Source organism: Maniola hyperantus, chromosome 6 (assembly GCF_902806685.2).
Source record: "Maniola hyperantus chromosome 6, iAphHyp1.2, whole genome shotgun sequence".
Classification (NCBI taxonomy): Eukaryota; Metazoa; Arthropoda; class Insecta; order Lepidoptera; family Nymphalidae; genus Maniola; species Maniola hyperantus.
In genome coordinates, this window is record NC_048541.1 from 13,616,872 (window position 1) to 13,636,731 (window position 19,860).

Here is a 19,860-nt window from a genome sequence, read left to right on the forward strand (position 1 = left end):
GCTACCTTTCACACAAAATCCGTAAAAAGGATAAAGCAATTCGTTACAAGAACACATCTAGGTCGTTTCTGAACGTTCTAGAATAAATACGTGAGCCAAGGACGTCTGAATCTAGGCCTAGCTAGTTTGTAGGCTTGTTGGATCGATTAGCTAAACAGTTGCCTATATCAATTTGTAATTTTGGTAGCTTAAAATTATATAACAACTAGCTGAAGCCCGCGACTTCGTTCGCGTGGATATAGGTTTTTAAAATCCCGTGGGAACTCGTTGATTTTCCGGGATTAAAAGTAGCCTATGTCAGTCTCCAGATCTTTGACTATACCTATGCAAAAAACCACGTCAATCCGTTGCTCTGTTGGGACGTGATTGAAGGACAAACCAACAAACAAACACACTTTCGCATTTATAATAAGGGTACTGATTTACAGTGTACAATATACAGTGTTTACACTATATCAAAGTCACAATTAGAAAAGGGGTGTGTGTGTGTGTGTGTATTAGTACTTAAATAATATCTACTATTGCCATGGATTGGGTATTTGACTAGGTACATCAAAAATAAATTATTTCTCAGTGATTATTAAATAGAGGGTCTTCCAAAATACGTAAAGTCTAGGTCCTATGTTGGTTTTAAGTGTAATAACCATTTTTAATTAACGATGAAACTAAAAAAAGATGATGATCAAATGATTGTGACGTCACACACCGGTATTTCATAGAATCTCGCATACTAAGCGTGCGTTTTGACGTTTGATAAAAAGTTACTGATTTGACTAGCTGTCAAATACCTACCGAATTATTTTGAAATAGGTTTTTCCATAATATCAATCCTTTGTTACAGAATTCCGACGACCGCAACGAAACGGTTTCGTTCCTAAGGTGGACGCCGCGCATGGAGCACGACGGTCGAGTGCTGACCTGTCGAGCACATCACGCGAATTTGGAGCACGCTACACTCGAAACTAGCATGAAACTCAACTTACACTGTAAATACTAGTTTTTGTATCAAAATACTAGCTGATGCCCGCGACTTCGTCCGCGTGGATTTAGGTATTTCAAAAATCCCGTGGGAACTCTTTGATTAGCCTATGTCCTTCCCCGGGATGCAAGCTATATCTGTACTAAATTTCATCAAAATCGGCTGAACAGATGGGTCGTGCAAGGCTAGCAGACAGACAGACAGACACACTTTCGCATTTATAATATTAGTATGGATATGGATATAAAAGGACTAGGTTATGCTCGCGACTTCGTCCGCTTGGACTACACAAATTCCAAACCCCTATTTCACCCCCTTAGGGGTTGAACTTTAAAAAATCCTTTCTTAGCGGATGCCTACGTCATAATAGTTATCTGCATGCCAAATTCCGGTCCGATCCGTACAGTAGTTTGAGCTGTGCGTTGATAAATCAGTCAGTCACCTTTTCCTTTTATACATAGAAAAGATGTCTGACTCACTGATCTATCAACGCACGTCTCAAATTACTGGACGGATTGGGTTCAAATTTCGCATGCAGATAGCTATTACGACGCAAACATCCGCTAATGAATGTAAAAGTAAAGAAAAATTTTGATCGCAGACGTTTGCATAACCTTTAGAAACTCCCATAAACTGCGAAAAATAAAATTCAAACTCTTCCCCCATTTTTTTTGTCAACAGATGTCCCCATAGTCGTGCTTCAACTGGGTTCAAAATTGAACCCAAACGACATAGAAGAGGGTGATGACGTGTACTTCGAGTGTGTCGTGCGCGCAAATCCGCCCGCTTACAAAGTTGTTTGGGAGCATAATGTGAGTAAAATGGCTTAATGCCCGCAAAGCTGTGCTATTCTCTAAGCTAACTTCTTACTTTCAACGATGATACAGCGATGAATATAAAAATTTCGTTCCAGTATGTCTACGTGTCGTCGATTCATATAAAGATAGAACGAGTTTGTTGGTGCCAATGATTTGCTCAATTTGCAATAATTGTGTTAAAAACATTAAGTTGATACGGCTCCGACCAAACAAAATTACTTTTTTAATTATTAACAATCTCACTAACAGCCATACTCAGAGTAGCTTAATCGTTACTTAAGTTTAGTTAAAACGAGACAGAGCTACATATCTCACATAAATCTGTCTCGTTGTAACTCAATCTAAAGTAATGATTAACGACTCTGAGTGCGGCTGTAAATGTTATAGTCGTCGTCTTAACCGATGAATGTTGACTGCTGTAAACTTTAGTATAGTATTTTGTAAATTCTTGCGAAAATAGCAGAAGATGTGTGCTTCGTGTCGACTGTCCGCTCTGAAGTTTTTCTTTAACTATGGTATTGCGATCTCATTAGTTTTTGTCTATATTTCTATATTTTAACTATCTATCCACGTGCAAAGTACAGCGACACGTGTGACGAATACACGTGTATGAAGCAACATTGCATGATAGGCGTCAGTCCTTGACCTCAAAATATTATAATTATATTTCGACGGCAAGCTCACCGACGAACACAGGTATTATAGAATAGCGTGTCTGCGCTTGAAGAGATTTAAAGTTAGCGAAAGCGAAATGTGCTTGAAAACAGATTTCGTATGTAATATAATTATAAATGTTACCTACTTACTTTTATTTATGTACCAGTTAAGACCTTTTAATCGTGGTACTTATTAGATTTGACTTCTAAAGTTAGTAGGATTTTAGATGTACCTACCTACATAACTACCAAAAAAAATTGCTTGAGAATTATTTTCATTTTGTATTGCTATTATTCCATTTATTCATCTACTAGGCGATGCCCGCAACTTTGTCCGTGTGCATTTAGGTTTTTAAAATCCCGAGGGAATTCTTTGATTTTTCCGGTATAAAAAGTAGTCTATGTCCTTTCCTGGGATGTAAGCTATCTCTGTACCAATTTATGTCAAAACCGGAGTGGCCGTAAACAGCTAGCAGACAGACAGACAGACACATTTTTGCATTTATAATATTAATATGGATTGTATGGGATTAAGCAACAGGGAGAGCCTTTCTACTGCTAACTTCACTCCATGGATATAGTATAGGCAGAGTGAACTCATGGCGGTATGATCCTGAATGCGACGATAAATTAAATATTAGGCTATGGTGACGTAAAATCATACAAAAATAGGGCTGTCTGCGTCAAATGTTCTAACAATTGACGCCTACCAGTGACGTCGAAGCATCTACGTTTTGTTGCAATTCTCTAACTATCGTGAACTATGGTATAGGGCAAGTACAGTACGCGACCGAAAGTAATGCACATCAGCCTTTAGGCTGCCTGTCCACTGGTGCGGAGCGGAGCGGAGATGTGTATAGTTGACCAATCAGAGTTTTGTCAGATGACGGAATAAATTTATCACGTTATTTACCGACTATCTGATTGGCTTGCTCAACACATCTCAGCTCCGCTCCGCACCAGTGGACAGGCAGCCTTAGAGTGACATTTCGGCTTTGTAGAGCGTTGCCTCTGTCACTCATACCTATATGACGTTTTGTCGGTCTCAACGACAGAGACAGTGCTTTACGAATTTACGAATCTCCTACTAAAGGTCGATGTGATCGCTTTACGAAAATATTTGTACAACAAAGCAAACGTGGAATTAGGGGATCCATCAAAATGTGATGGACATTGTTATTAAAAATAATCTCCATTCCGCAGGGGCAAGTAATGACGCACAATCAACGGGCGGGGGTCATCGCGGGGTCAGCACACTTAGCCCTCCAGGGCGTGGCGAGAGAGCAAGCGGGGAAGTACGTGTGCATCGCTTCCAACGTGGAGGGCGATGGGAGATCCGGACCTGTCATCTTACAGGTTATTTGTAAGTATACTGTTCTCCAAAAGTTTTTTCTCCACTGGGCCACTCTTGTATAATCACTTGCCCCAATATATAATTGAGACGCGAGAGCTTCCTTTATTTAAGAGAAAATTAAAAAACTTATGTTAGAAAAGACATATTATTCGATCAATGATTACCTTGTAGAGAAGTTTTAGATTTATTTTAATTTTTGACATTTATAATACTATTATTTAAATTTTTTATTTTTTATTGTGACTAATTATTTAATGTGACTAATTTTAACAAAACTATGTACACGTTGTTAGGTATGTATATCATAACATATTGCATGCTAATAGGCAGAATTTGGCTGTACCTGTTTGTTTTTGTAACATCTCCACTGTTTACCTAGATTCGCAATAAAGTTGGAGATTTTCTTAGGAGCTTTGGGCCCCCCCTAATATAATTGTTATGTCACCATGGTTTTACTTTTATTTTGTAGATAAATAATTACCTTTTTATATTCTGCAAACGATTTCCATTTATTCACCCTGGTTATAAAGGAATCTTATTTTTTATGTTGCTGATATTGAGCTTATATTTAATTAATACTTCTTCAAAATAAATGGATGTTTACGATTCTAACTTTAATTGTGGATATTTTCAATGATAGAGTGGAAGAAAAGTAATAAAACATATTAATTGTAAAAAATAACACATTTTTAAAAATTAATTTAGGTAAGTTTTGACACGGTGCCACAAAAGAGGGCCTGTTCACGGGCAATCTCCTTTGAATTTGAATTTGAATTAGAATTCTATTGTTTTTTAGGGTTCCGTACCTTGACATGGAGATGTCTCTCAAGTCAAGTTCAAAGTTTCCATAAAACGTAAACTTACTGAAAAATCAGATTACAATGTACCTAAAGGATTATTATTTAAATGCTTTACTAAAACTTGGGAATGAGTTGCTGAACAGCTTTATAATAGTTCTTATAAGTTTAAATGATTTTGTAAAGTGGTGATAATAAAAAATACCCGGCTGAGTTTGATGTGGGCTCTTCTCAGATCTGGGCGAGTTTGGAACCATCGTAGCTTTAATTTTAATTATCACCTTTATATTACATATTTTTACCCTTATATAGGATCAATTCATTGTCTATCTGTCAATTGAAGTTAATCAAAACCAATGGGGTATTTGCCGTTGACGTAGCAATGTATTATAGAACAAGTAAAGGAAAAAATCTGAAAACCTTGTATTTGTGGTTCCATCACAAAAAAATAATTGAAGCACTTAAAACGCACGTATAGCTCCGAAAAGTTAGAGGTGCGTTACCGAGATCGAACCCCCGACCTCCGATTAGGAGGCGGACGTCCTAACCCCTAGGCTATAATAGCTTTGTTGTTGTTGTTGTTGTTTAGTATATATTTATTCCCAGCCTTTTTTATATAGGCTCCTAGGTTCATCATCTCAGCCTTTGTTACGTGCAACGTCATACTACAGTAAACCAGATCCCCAACGTTGGTAAGGTGCTACGCCACAAGCTACACTGTGAAATGATGTAATATGCAGTCACATGCAAATGTGTATCGAAACTTGGATGTTAACTTCGCGATGTATTTACATAAGCCCGGCGAGATCCCCTAACTAACTAGGATAACTAGGAAACTAGGATAACAATTGCTAGTGCTAAGACGTGTATAGGTACTAAATTATTAGTAATAAACGTTTATTGTTCTGGAGGTATAAATCGCGCCAAACTTCATAAACTTTGAAAACCAGTACGCTTAGTACGAGATTTTATGTCTCACTAACGTTGACAGTATTCGAGTATCGAACACCTTCCGTATTATAGTAAACTGGATGTTAACTGCCATGTTTTAAAGCTCAAGTTTGTCCACACATCTACAGCCAGCGCTCCAAGCGGAAACGTTGTAAAATAAAATCAGTGGCATTGAATTTTTGACTTCAATTCAAGGCTCTTTAGGTCCATTTTATGTTGACCTTATTGTGTTTCGACTCTCGAATTCTAGCAACGTTTGGTGAGACGTTAAATCTTATACTAAGCGTACGGAGCATAATATTATAAACTCTCACAGCTTATGCAATGCTTTTTCTAAGAAAAGTGCCAGAAAAGTCTTGTCACACTTTTGTGAGCTATGATGATAAAATTATGAAGTGATATTTAAATCCATACTTAGGGTGTGTTTTCACTGACGTGGCGGAGTGGAGTGGAGCGGACCGTGAATTGACTAATCACAGTGCTCGAAATCTCCCCTCCGCATCAGTGGAAACTGTGTGATTGCCCAATTCACAGTCCGATCCGTTCCACTCCGCCCAGCTTCACGTCATTGGAAACGCACCCTAAATATTGGACTAAGCACAGAACCAACGTCTTCATAATCTGCGGAAAACACTTGAGTACTTACTTCAGTCACATATAGAAAAATATAGTCATATATGATGGAAATTACCATCCTGCCACTTTTGTATAAAAGCGTTATATATGTATATAAAAAATGACATAAATATCACATTGACCGAGTTGGCTGGTCAGACATACCCAGAATTTCCCCAGAGAAGCCCGTATTTGTTTTCTTTCACAGAAAACGCGTAATGAAATGTAAATATCAATTAAGCATAATTTCTCCAATTTATTTTCTCGATATTTCACTCGATTGAATCCGATCCTTAATACGTACCTACTTACTGGCTATAAAATAATCGGATTTTAATAAGTAACATCCCGAGAAATTTGTATTGGTAACTCATATTATTACATTTAAAATAACCATAACTCACACATTTTTACTGCGTGATACCTACCTATTTCAGTACCTACTGGATATCAAATAATCGGATTTTAATAAGTTACATCTTCTTCTTCCTTACCTTATCCGCTACGTGGGGTCGGCACAACATGTCTTCTTCTTCCACTCACTTCTGTCATTTATCAACGTATTATCCAACCCTTTTTCACGCATATCCTCTTTCACGCAATCCATCCACCTTTTCTTTAGTCGTCCTCTCCTCTCTTTCCTCCACCTTCCTCCTCCTTCCTCTTTTTTCCTTCCACATGCATACTTAACATTCTTCTAGTGACATGGCTGTCTTCCCTCCATTATATTATTATTACATGCCCATACCACGCCAGCCTATTACCCCTCATTTTTTCTACCACTGGCGCTACTTTCAGACTTGCCCTAATATATTCATTCCTTATCTTATCCATACTTGTCACACATCCATCTCAACATTCGCATTTCAGTCGCATGTACTCGCCTTTCTAATGGAAATCTGTTGCCACTAAATCGGATCTTACAAAAACAGTTCTCCCAAAGAATCGGATGTGTCAGTGTGAACAGGCCGTTACCTACTGATGCTCTTACTGATGTAAATTTAATAATGTGTTGCGACCGGTTCTAGTGGCCAGATTTATTCCAATGAATTTTTTTTTTTTTTTTTTTTTTTTTCGTTTTAAGAATAACATTTTTTTTTAAATTTAATAATTACTTGAAGATGAAAACAAATAAACTATTAATAAACTTAAATCTAAAAAAAAAGAAAACAATTATTAAATTAAAACTAAAATAAATTAAATTAAATCTAAAACCTCATCGAGACCACCGCAGCGAGGCATTGTACCCAAGATGCTGGCAGCATTACCCCTTTGGATGGCCAAACTAATTCTTTGGCCAAGGTAGCTGCCAGCTCTCGGGTCCCCGGTTGACTCGATAACTCTTTTCGCAATTTCTTCAAAAAGAGCTCGAGCCCCCGGGCCCCACGGCCCCAAGGTCTCCACACCAAAAGGCACGAATACGAAGCTCCCATCGAGGTTTTCATATTTGCGCCTTTTGGCCTGTTCGGCGCTGATGGCCGCTGCACCCGCCATAGAGGAGGTCGCCTGAATGTGGGATGCAGCTAAAGTGTCTACACAAGTCGCATCCCAAACAAGCGACCTGCCCATCTTCCACGGTACGAGCGTCATACCATCAGGTCTCTTGCCATCGCCACGTGCCAAACCAATAGGTTCTAGTACAGCTGGCACATGGGCGGTGGCAAGGGACCTCCGGATGATGTCGTTAAGGGTACTATGGCGGGAGAAGCGACCAGCGCTTCTCGAACAGGAGAGCCCATGGTGGCCGAAGGCGTCAACGCAGTCACCGCAGTGGCAACGGTGAGGCTGGTTTATTGTGGCGCCAAGCCTAAGACCAATCAAAACAGAAAGTGTCGTATGGTCTAACAGAGTGCCCAGGTTGGCAGAGGGAAGAGCATGTAGCCAGTAGCCGGACTCTTTTGCAGAGACAGCGAGAAGACGAGCACGGTCTTTTTTAGAATTTGCGTTTGCTAGTAAAGTGTCAAATGTCGTTTTGCAAATAATGTCGTCCCACTGTCTCTGGGAAGAAAGAGAAACCGGCACTTGGCTGGGACTATGCATGGACCATTCATTTCTTGCCTCTGTTAAGCCAGACACCTCTATGGAACCCAAAGAATTGGATATAATCTTGCCATAGAGAGTGTGTGTACTGTAAACAGAGGAAAGAAATGCTGGCAGCGAAACACTAGAAATTTTGCGAATTCCCAGACCTCCATACCTGATTGGAAGAGAAGCCTGGGACCATGCTTGATTACTTATTGGACAATTTAGAATACTAGTGAGAATATTTTTAACAAAAGCATCTAAATTGTCCAATAAAGTATTAAATTTCCAAAGTGGAGAACATCTTAGATAGTAAGTAAATTTTGGAACAAATAAACAAAACCGCAATATTGTGAGAGCCATATGTGGATTAATTTCAAACAGACGGTGGGAGTTACTACTAAATTTTGAAATAGTATTTTCAACAAATTGAGGAACTGATGCATCTAGTACGGGAGCCCCTAGGAGACGAAGTGACTCATCATTTAAAATTTTAATACCAGGAGCCAACATATTGAATTTCTCTAAAATATCTAATTTAGAATCAGCCGAAAATGAATTTGGAACATATATTTCGCATTTATCAAAGTTAAGTTCTAGGCCAATAGATTCAAATTTTGATATAACACTGCTTAGATCGTCCAAAACTGTGTTCACTTCGCCACCTAAGGTCCCATCATCTAAATACCAAACATTGAATTTTGAATTTAGCGTCGAAATGATAGGATGGATAGCCAAACTAAAAACAGCTCCAATGAATTACAAAATACAAGTAAATTTTTGGAATTATAATTTTCATAACTTAGTAAGAAAATAATTCATAAATTACGTAGGTGGACGAAGTTTTTTGGCAAGAATCACAAATTCAAGAAAAACAATATTTTAATAAGAGTGTTCAAAAGTTTATTCCTTTGTTAGCTCATTTAATAAAAACTAAAAATACCTATCATAGATATCATTCGAAAGTTGCGCTGCTACCTCAACCAATCTGTAAGATACAATATTAATTTTATTTGTGTATCTACTTTATTATTTTACTTGTAATGAAGTAGGTAGGTACTTGTTTTTCTTTTCAAAGTAACATGCTTCTACAAAATAAATAAATCTTTAAATATAGGTACAAACCTAAATCAATGCGAAGCCGGGGGCAACGTTTAAGTAGTGTATTTATATAAATAAAAAGAAAAGCTGACTGACTGACTAAATAATTTATCAACGCACAGCTAAAACTACTAGACGGATCGGACTGAAATTTGGCATGCAGATAGCTATTGACGTAGAGGTTCGCTGAGAAAGGGTTTTTGAAAATTCAACACCTCAGAGGGTAAAATAGGGGCTTAAAATATGTGTAGTCTACGTGGACGAAGTCGCGGGCATAAGCTAGTAGATAATATAATTAGTACAGCAAAGCTGGAAAGAAAGTGTAATGATATTCATTACTAGCTGATGCCCACGACTTCATATGCGTGGATTTAGATTTTTGAAAATCCCTTGGGAACTCTTTGAATACCCGAGATAAAAAGTAACCTATATCACTCTCCAGGTCTTTAACTATTCCCATGCAAAAAACCACGTCGATTCGTTGCTCTGTGGCGACGTGATTGAAGGACAAACCAACAAACCAGCAAACCAACAAACAAACACACTTTCACATTTATATGGTACGTACTGATGTTGATGGTTTTTGAACCCAACCCAAAGATGTCACAAAAAGAAATTGAAAAGTACAGTAAAAAGAAAACTTATTGGACCTTTTACCTTTAGTTCTTAGCCTTAACTTTAGCGGGTACAATATACGCGATTGTATTGAACCGTTAGTTTAGTTTATTTTCATACGGAGTCGTAAAACTTTTGAAACGTATTTAATTCCATAAATCGAATGCCTTTACGACCTTTTCTGTTTGAATCGTGAAAACTGCTCTTTAGAGTAATGTACCAAAGTTTATATTAAATCTAAATATATAAAATAAAAAGGTGACTGACTGACTGACTGTCTGACTGATCTATCAACGCACAGCTCAAACTAATGGATGGATTGGGCTGAAATTTATGCAGGTAGCTATTATGACGTAGGCATCCGCTAAGAAAGGATTTTTGAAAATTCAACCCCTAAAAGGGTGAAATAGGGGTTTGGTGTAGTCCACGCGGACGAAGTCGCGAGCATAAGCTAGTTACTAATATTATGAATTTTTCGAATTCGTGATTGGTAATAGGTCATACATAATAAATATACTCGAAGTAAATTAGAACTAAATATCTTGTTATCTTTTTTGATAAGATAACATTTCGAGATGGTGGCAATCAGGATAGGGTCGCCCCGCACACCCGCACAACCCCCGCGCTAACCCGTTGTGGAATAGCACGGTTGACGTATGGGTGTGCGGGTTATCTTCCCGCTCATACCCCAATTGCCATCTGGACCTGTCGTGTACTATAGGTACCTACCGATTTATTCATATAATAATATGAATAGTCAAAACTCTTGGACTTAGATAGCTGAAATTTGCTGAGATGTTTTTCATATAGACAGGGCAATTTTTCAAACTTTTCATGGAGAAAAGTTGTAGGCGGTTGCTAATACCTGACATTATAAATACGAAAGTGTATTTCCATGTCTATTTATCGATCTGAGAGCTTTTCACGGGGCAACCGCTGCACAGATAGTGACAAAATGTACCACAGAAATAGTGTATCCCACGAAAGTGGTATTCCAAAGGAAGTTGACATCATTGTGACTAATACCATAGTAGCTTCGTGCGGTTTCATACAAATTTACGTTTTGCGAGAAAGGGATAGAAGACCCTCCCACTCCAAAATTAAAATGCCTGTAACTTTGTAAATCTTTGTTGGATTTTAATTCTTTTTTCAGCGCACGTTATTTTTTTATCCTAGTTTATAATAAAGTAATAATATTTATCGAATTCAAAAGTAGGAAAATACCCAATTACATGAAACAAAAATTTCCCTAATTCCTAAGGGTATCGATAAGCATTCATTGTTAGGAGTTCCTTACAAGCATTCAAAGGATCATTGAATTCGATACGAAAACTTTTTGAAAACAAAGCTGAAGGTAAAAAAAGGTAAAATACTTGTAAGACCTTCTTCAGCGGGTAATTTAACTTCATCGAAGTTATACGTTTCACGACTGATGGGTACTGTGACGTTTCCATAAGAATAATATGATTGTATGAAGATAAAAACTTAAAAAGCTCCAATTTTTGCTAATAACAATTTATTTGACTATTTTGGCTGATTTGGTTAAGCGCTAAAAATATTTACTAAGTTTAATAAAAATTATTCTAATGGTAATTTATAGTAAGACTAATTAGCATTTTGTAAGTACGTACTTGAAAGTGAAATTACGTATCTAGGCAGCACTCCTTTTGTAAAATCATAACGCTTTCGTAATTATGATACCTATATATAGGTATATTCATAATCGCAAGATATTATTTTCTAACGAAAAGTAGGTTTCGTAATACTAGTAAATGTTAACTGATTATATAAATGAAAAAATCGTAGGTTTGCGATTGTCAATCGTAATATTGTAAATTGAATATTTAAAAAGAGCAACCGCCGAATTGTAGCTGGTTCTTCTCGGTAAGTAGTTTAAGCATTCCGAATCAGTAGGTAATAGATTCACTTATGGATCCCAAAGCACTTGTAATATGGACTAAGAGCCAGCGTGTGCCAGGCTTTCGTTGTTTTATAAAAGCTGAAAATATTATCTGAGTTAACTTTCTATTTCTATTTCTAGGACATTATGTTTGAAGTACCCCTCAGTTGTGAAACGGAATAGGTACCCGTTACGATACACGCGAGCGTATTGTAACGTTAGCTGTTTATTATTATTTGGAATCGTAAAAGTTTTTAAAGCGCCTTTTCTTCAATAAATCGAAGGCTCCCACGATCTTTTACGGCCTGTTTATACACCCTTACGTGGCGTTATTTATAGACGCGTATACTTACACAAATCTATGCGCGTATAGTTTGTTAGGAAAATATTTTGATCCGCACATCGAATGTCGGTCACATAGAAATACACTTCGATATTTCAGTTTCGTTTAGTAATACTGCCTACTACTATTATAATACTAAACTAAACTATAATAGAAAATAATATAAAATCAACAGCAGGCCTAGTATGACCACATCGAGAACTTAGCTATAGGTGAGTTTAGGCTAAAGTCTAGTATAGGTAAATCACGTGATTTTCCTTAGATAATTTAATATTATAAGATATAGTTAAACGAAACAGTGATAGACTAATGGTTAGGACGTCCGCCTTCTAATCGGAGGTCGGGAGTTCGATCCCGGGCGCGCACCTCCAACTTTTCGGATTTATGTGCGTTTTAAGTAATTATCCTTTCCTATGAGTTATACAGTATAAATACATCATGGACAACCACGTGTCATATTCCTTGGGGTCACACAAGGGGTACCTTTATTACCATATTTTCATAGAATGATTAAAATATTTCTTATGAGAGCCTATTGAGGCTCTCATAAGAAACGGCTCAACGGGTAAAGGGGTGGACTGAAAACCGAAAGGTTGACGGTTCAAACCCTGCCCGTTGCACCATTGTCGTATCTTCTCCTAGCACAAGCTTGACGTTTAGTTGGAGAGGAAAGGGGAATATATTATAGTCATTTAACATGGCTAATATTCTTTTAAAAAAAAAACTCCTATCCATTTTATACAGACAAGCCAGTCTGCAAGAACACAATGACCGCCATAGTGGGTGCAGCCATCAACGAGGCGGCGCGGGTTGCATGCGAAGTGGATGGGTTCCCGACGCCTAAAAACTTCCAGTGGACGCTCAACAATAGCATGGGAATGGTTGAACTAGAAGCGGTAAGCTATAGCTTTTCTTTAACGACTTTCGGCGTTAGTACAGAGTCGCAAATTAAAATTCTTCGGACACGTCTCCCGGCGTGAGAGTGACTCCATCGAGCGTCTTGTCGTGCAGGGCAAGGTGGAGGGCACCAGAGGACGAGGAAGGTCACCCATGCGATGGACCGACCAAATTAAGTCTGCTGTGGGCGGTCCTTTGCACGAGTGTACCAGGCTGTCAGTCAGCAGAGAGAAGTGGCGAATGCTCGTGAGGCATATAACATCTGACCTCAAAGACGTTGCTTCGTGATGACCACGACCGCTCTGCCAAGAGTGATACGACGAAGAAGATAGCTTTTCCACGGAGAATTTCGTGTCAGCTCAAGTTTCCTAGTACAATGATGCTGTTAAATTTTCTGCCACGTATAATCTAAATACCTTCGAAGCAAGAGTGAATAAAAGTGCCGTAACATAGCCTGAAGCTTCATTTACACCGAAACATCATAGTGTGACATTTTGGCATGCCACACGCCTGCAAAGTTTATTCCACCAAACCAAAATATTCCAGTTCTACAGCACTATGTTGTCTTGACTGCTGCATGCTGCTTGAGATCGCAAAATTTATGTTTCCATTGGTAGCATGCCGCATTGTCTCATGTTGTTGCTCCGGCGTAAAACTGCCATAACGTAATAAGGTATGCATTTTTTTTATTAATACCTATAAAGGATTAGATTATTAGAGATCAAGTTTTCTTATTTTTATAGTCTAAGGCGTCGAAAATTCTAGAGGAATACCGACCCTCAATGGACGTAATTGAATTACACGCATTAACCTTAATGCTACCTTTCTGAAGAGCACTCTTGAAATGAGCTCCAGAAATAGGTTGCCTGATGACTTGAGCAACTAATTATTTTACCTGAAAAATAATATATTTGTTCTTGTAACATTTTATGTTTACTAGATAAAATTATTTGAGTCAAGTATATTTTGATATCGAAGGCAGTAAGTTAGGTATTTGCGAAAGAGTCTATTTAATTATTGGCTTTAATAAGTGACCTTTCCCAAGTTGGATACTCGATTTGAACTGGATCTATTTGTGATGTGTACTAAACTAATTATAAGTTATAACTATACCGTTTTCAATGCTGTTATTCTTCAACGCTTCGTAACCACGACTCATGCAACTGAGTCGAGATATCGGCAGATAAAAAGCAACAAATTAATCGTGGCATGTATCCGTTTTCTGCAGTACAAAACGAGTACATACTAAAATTTATTTTACGAAAAGGGTCAAAAATCTGCTATTTATGAGGGTACATACTGATTCTTCTATTTTTTTTTTGAACAGGAGAAATACACCGTAGAAAAGACAGGTCGTTCCATACTAACGTATACACCAGCGACGGACACCGACTACGGGTCCCTCGCTTGCCGAGCAACCAACCTTGCTGGACAGCAAATAGAGCCTTGCAGATACACTCTACTACCAGCCGTGAAACCTGACCCACCGACAAACTGCTCCACGTTGAATCTGACTGATGATTCCGCCGAACTGAGATGTTTAGCTGGTAAGCTTTCTTAATTTTCTTACTATCAGTACCCTTATTATATCAATACCCTTATTATAAATGCGAAAGTGTGTTTGTTTGTTGGTTTGTCCTTCAATCATGTCGCAACGGTGCAACGGATTGACGTGATTTTTTGCATGGGTATGGATAAAGACCTGCAGAGTGACATAAGCTACTTTTTATTCCGGAAAATCAAAGAGTTCCCACGGGATTTTTAATTAAACCTAAATTAAAAACCTAATTCCACGCGGACGAAGTCGCGGTCATCAGCTAGTTTCTTTATAACGCTAGATGATTTCCGTGATTTCATCCGTGTGGATTTGGGTTTTTAAAAATCCCGTGGGAACTCTTTGATTTTCCGGGATAAAAAGTAGCCTATGTCACTCTACAGGTCTTTGACTATACGTCAAAAAAACTAAAAACTACGTCGATCCGTTGCTCCGTTGCGACGAGATTAACAAACCAACAAACCAATAAACAATAATAATAATAAATAATCTTTATTTAAATAAACCAACAAACAAATACACTTTCACATTTATAATATAGGTACTGATGTCAGTGTGTCAGACTTATCTTATTTTCAATCAAAGAGTCTCTTACCAGGAACTTAGCGGGGCAATAAATTAGGCGTTACGGATATTCCCTATTACCCGCAAGCCTGATTCTCCTAACAGCCGTGCCACGCTGAACTTGATTGATGATTCAGCGGAACTACGATGTTCGACCGTTAAATACGTACTAAAGTAGGATCAGAATTCCGGAGAGTGCGATTAGAAACTACACCACTCTCGTTCTTATTTTAGCTCCCTACCTATCATCATAAGCCTGTGGACGTCCAGTGTTGGACATAGGCATTCCCTAAAGAGCGCTACCACACCGGGTCCTTCTCCTAACAGCCGTGCCACGCTGAACTTGATTGATGATTGAGTGGAACTACGATGCTCGAGCGTTAAATACGTACTAAAATAGGATCAGGATTCCGGAGAGTGCGATTAGACACTACACCATCTCGTTCCTATTTTAGCTAGCTTCCTACCTATCATCATCAGCCTGTGGACATCCAGTGTTGGACATAGGCATTCCCTAAAGAGCGCCACCACACCGGGTCCTTCTCCTAACAGCCATGCCACGCTGAACTTGATTGATGATTGAGTGGAACTACGATGCTCGAGCGTTAAATACGTATATAAAATAGGATCACGATACCGGATAGTGTGATTAGACACTACACCATCTCGATCCTATTTTAGCTTCGTACCTATCATCAAAGTTAAATTGCTCGTGATTTTTTAAAAATAAAAATGGTGAGCAAACGAGCAGGCGGGTCACCACGTCGTCGCTCGGGTCGGTACTTCAAAATATTGATCCTCTCTATCGATTTTTTCAGATTCAATTCTTGTTACCTAAGAATTAGTAGAGTTTGAAAAAAACCAACTATTTATTATTTATTTAGCTAACTGGTGAATTTAGCCAGAATTATTATAATAATAATATACACACAATACAAATGAAAACCTTTCTAAGATAAGTGATAGTTAAGCAGTTTCTTGGGACCGTAGACTAACAGCCGCACTCAGAGTCGCTAATCTTTACTTAAGATTGTGTTAAAACGAGACAGATTTATGTGAGAGATATAGCTCTGCCTCGTTTTAACTAAACTTAAGTAACGATTAAGTGACTCTGAATACGGCTGTGAAACATAATATAGATACAACACGTCGGAAATATCTGCGCACCTTGCTGAAATGCGTTTTCCCTCGCGCTTCCCCGCAGCTCGCCCGTTTTTGCCTATCCAGTACCGGTGCCAATACAAGCGCGTTGCATGACGTCACTAAGCCAGGTTCACAGATATTTCCGATGGGTACCTAGTATATTGTACATTTATATTAAAACTTTTATTCTTCTTTTATTATATGGATCATGTCTGCACCTACCGTAGGGGTAGGGGTCAAATACATTAATCAAATATTAAAGGGTCAAGATACAAAGACATAGTTTGTGTAGTAGATGACAGAAAAATGTAAAGGAAGAGGTGACATGGGTCAAAAATGTACCCTTTGAAGCTGATCCTTCTTACGCAAAAGCCGGCATTTACCTAGTAAAGGGTTCAAATAAGGTGACAAAAATGACCCATGTTGTACACATGAGAATACTGTAGGTATACATTATTTTCGTAAATAACTAGATTATTTAATCAACAAAAATATAATTTTTAGGGTTCCGTACCTCAAAAGGAAAAACGGAACCCTTATAGGATCACTTTGTTGTCTGTCTGTCTGTCAAGAAACCTACAGGGTACTTCCCGTTGACCTAGAATCATGAAATTTGCCAGGTAGGTAGATCGTATAGCATACATTTGGGGAAAAATCTGAAAACCGTGAATTTGTGGTTACATCACACAAAAAAATTAAATTGTGGTCATGAACTAATAACTAGTATTTTCAATTTTCTAAGTAAGGTAACTATATCAAGTGGGGTATCATATCGACACCTCCCACGTAAGTTGTTGTAAGCCACAAAATTGGCATTTTGCGTTTTTTACATAACAATGCCTATTTTTATCTATTTTACACATTCAAATTTAAAAAATGCTAAAAATGCTATTTTTTAAGGTACTTATGAGACGTATAATGTTGTATTTTACAAACGACGACGACGTAAAACATCACATCGACCTTTACAACTTTTTACGTAGGACGAGGTCACGCATTTGCCCCTTGTATGTAACACATACAACAGATCACGCCGGACTTCAAACACCAGGTTTGTGAGTCAAGTCTCCGATATATCTCGGTTGTCTACGCATTTTTTTATTCTATTATCATATTTTACTAAGTTAATAGTGATGCCAAGCTAAACTATTGTATAGATTACTTACAACAATTTACGTCATTGAGGATACAAAAAACTGTGTTGTATAATGACATACAACCGTTTACGTTGCAGAATTATATTGATTTTTGTGTTAAGTAATACATACAACATTTTACATCGGCATTTGTTACTCAAAATTTTATTGTATGATCACATGCTATATTTTACGTTGCTATGACATTTTTTTTTTTCTTACATACAATATTATACGCCAATAAAACAAAGCTAAAGTTTCGATTGATGACGATGTAAACCTAAGATAGATAGTGAAATAAGTACTCGCTTATAATACCACTAGGATATCATGTAAGTAACCAAAAATCAACACAATATTGTATTATTTCAGAGCCTACCTTACCAATAATAGGTTGGTAGGGACTGTCCAGGTGGTTGAGACTTTCTTTACGACCTATCGTCCGAAAATAATAAATAATTTCTATGACCATACTCTCAAGCTCATGGAAAAAAGACAACAAATGTGACTACAATATAGAGCAGATGCATTTGCCTACCGGTAGATCTCTGATACACAAACACGCAACTTCGGAACTTTAACGCCGGATTAAAGATACCATACCAAGTTCTTTGGGCACATTACGAGGAAGAGTGGTACCATCGAACACCTCGTGGTATAAGGTCAGGTGGAGGGCACACGGCCACGTGGGCGTTCCCCAACTAGGTGGACAGACTTAATCCACTCCGCAACCAACACGCCTGTCTCCACGTGTGCACATAATGCCACCAACAGAAGTCGCTGGAGGGAGATCGCACGAGCATCACTGAAAAATTCATAGCCACGACCACTCTGTCAAGAGTGAACGACTCAGAAGAAGAAAGATATCATAGAGTGGAGCAGGAGCTTAAAAATATTGGCAAAATATAAGAGCATGGCACAGGAGCGTAGTGGTTCTTATTATTTTATTTTCAAAATTTTAAAAGATGATTTGTTTGTAGTGTAACGGTCCTGTTCTTCAAAAAAGGCGATAACACCTTAATAAATAATAGTTTATTCACTGGAAATTGCATACAGAAGCAGTTTTTGTATTAATTGAGTCACCTTACACATTCTACTAGGTACCTTCTGGTGTGCAAATTAATAGTGAACCTTATATTCAAGTTAATTTGGTTTATTGCATACTGTAATTACAAAGTTAAACATTACTCAAGAAGAAACATAGACTCATTTCGCTTTAGAGACATGTCTACAAGCTGTTGTTATCGTAAGTCAGTCTTATAGGTTCGACGACTTTCAGCATCCTGAACAAGCTTGATTCTCAAATAGCTTAAGCACCATAGATCACATTCAGAAGCTGCAACATTTTATACATACATATAACTGAAGACTATAATCGGCCACTTTGCTAAGCGTTTGTGAACTTTGAGAAAGCTTTCGATTCAGTGGAAATTTGGGCTGTATTAAGGTCGCTATTGAGATTCCGGATTGACTACCGGTACATACAAATGCTGAAGTAGGTACCTGTACGAAAACACCACCATGTCAGTCCACATACAGGGCCAGACGAGGAGGCCAATCCAATTGCAGTGACAGAGAGTAACACTTAACGGGAGACGCAACTCTCCGAAGCTCTTTACTGCTACTTTAGAACACGTCTTTAAGCTTCTGGATTGGAATGCACTTGACATTAACATCAATAGCTACTCACCTTCGATTTTTCGATGGCATAGTTGTTATCGCAGAGACTGGGAAACCGGATGTACTGCACAGTGACCTTATTAAAGTTTCATAACAGGTGGGCCTGAAAATGAACATGACTAAGACGAAAAGCATGTCTAATACCTATGTTTCGGCCCACCCAGTAGTCTTTGAGAGCTCTTTGCTCAAAATTATAGAAGAGTGTGTAAAACTGGGACACACAACCAAGTTAGGTAAGTCCAATTTCGAGAAATAGATCAGCCACCGAGTCCGATTCAGCTAGGCAGCGTACGGAAACTAAAGTCTTCGAACAGCGCATGTTGCCAGTGATGACATAATATTATGGATTTGAGATGTGACACATAAGAAAGTTCAGAGTCACTAAGTGGGTGATGGAGACAGCTATACTTGAAGTTTCTCTACGTGATCAAATCTGGAATGAGGATATTTGTCGAAAAGCCAGAGTACCTGACATGAACGGTTTGGGAAGCTGAAGTGGCAATGGCCGGGGCACATAATTCAAAGGACTCATAGACGTTGGGGTCCTAAAGTACTTGAACCTCACACCAGAAAGCGCAGCGTTGGCAGACCCACACTATGTATACAAATGACATCGAATGAGTCTCAGGGAGCCGCTGGATTCAGGAGACGCAAGAGCGTGGTGACTAAAAGTCCCTACAAGAGACCTATGTCCAGCAGAAGACTTCTATTTGTTGAAAATGATGAATAGTATC

General features: G+C 38.2%; 1 protein-coding gene across 1 annotated transcript in view; it reads left to right on the top strand.

The window, feature by feature from the left end:
• LOC117982898 (nephrin-like) overlaps positions 1 to 19,860 on the top strand; it is a 234,265-nt gene that overhangs the window by 191,796 nt on the left and 22,609 nt on the right. The window contains exons 8-12 of the mRNA XM_034969334.2: positions 842 to 986; positions 1,661 to 1,791; positions 3,657 to 3,816; positions 12,896 to 13,047; positions 14,376 to 14,595. Of these exons, the coding sequence (XP_034825225.1) occupies positions 842 to 986; positions 1,661 to 1,791; positions 3,657 to 3,816; positions 12,896 to 13,047; positions 14,376 to 14,595 (808 nt within the window). The remainder of the gene's footprint in view (positions 1 to 841; positions 987 to 1,660; positions 1,792 to 3,656; positions 3,817 to 12,895; positions 13,048 to 14,375; positions 14,596 to 19,860) is intronic.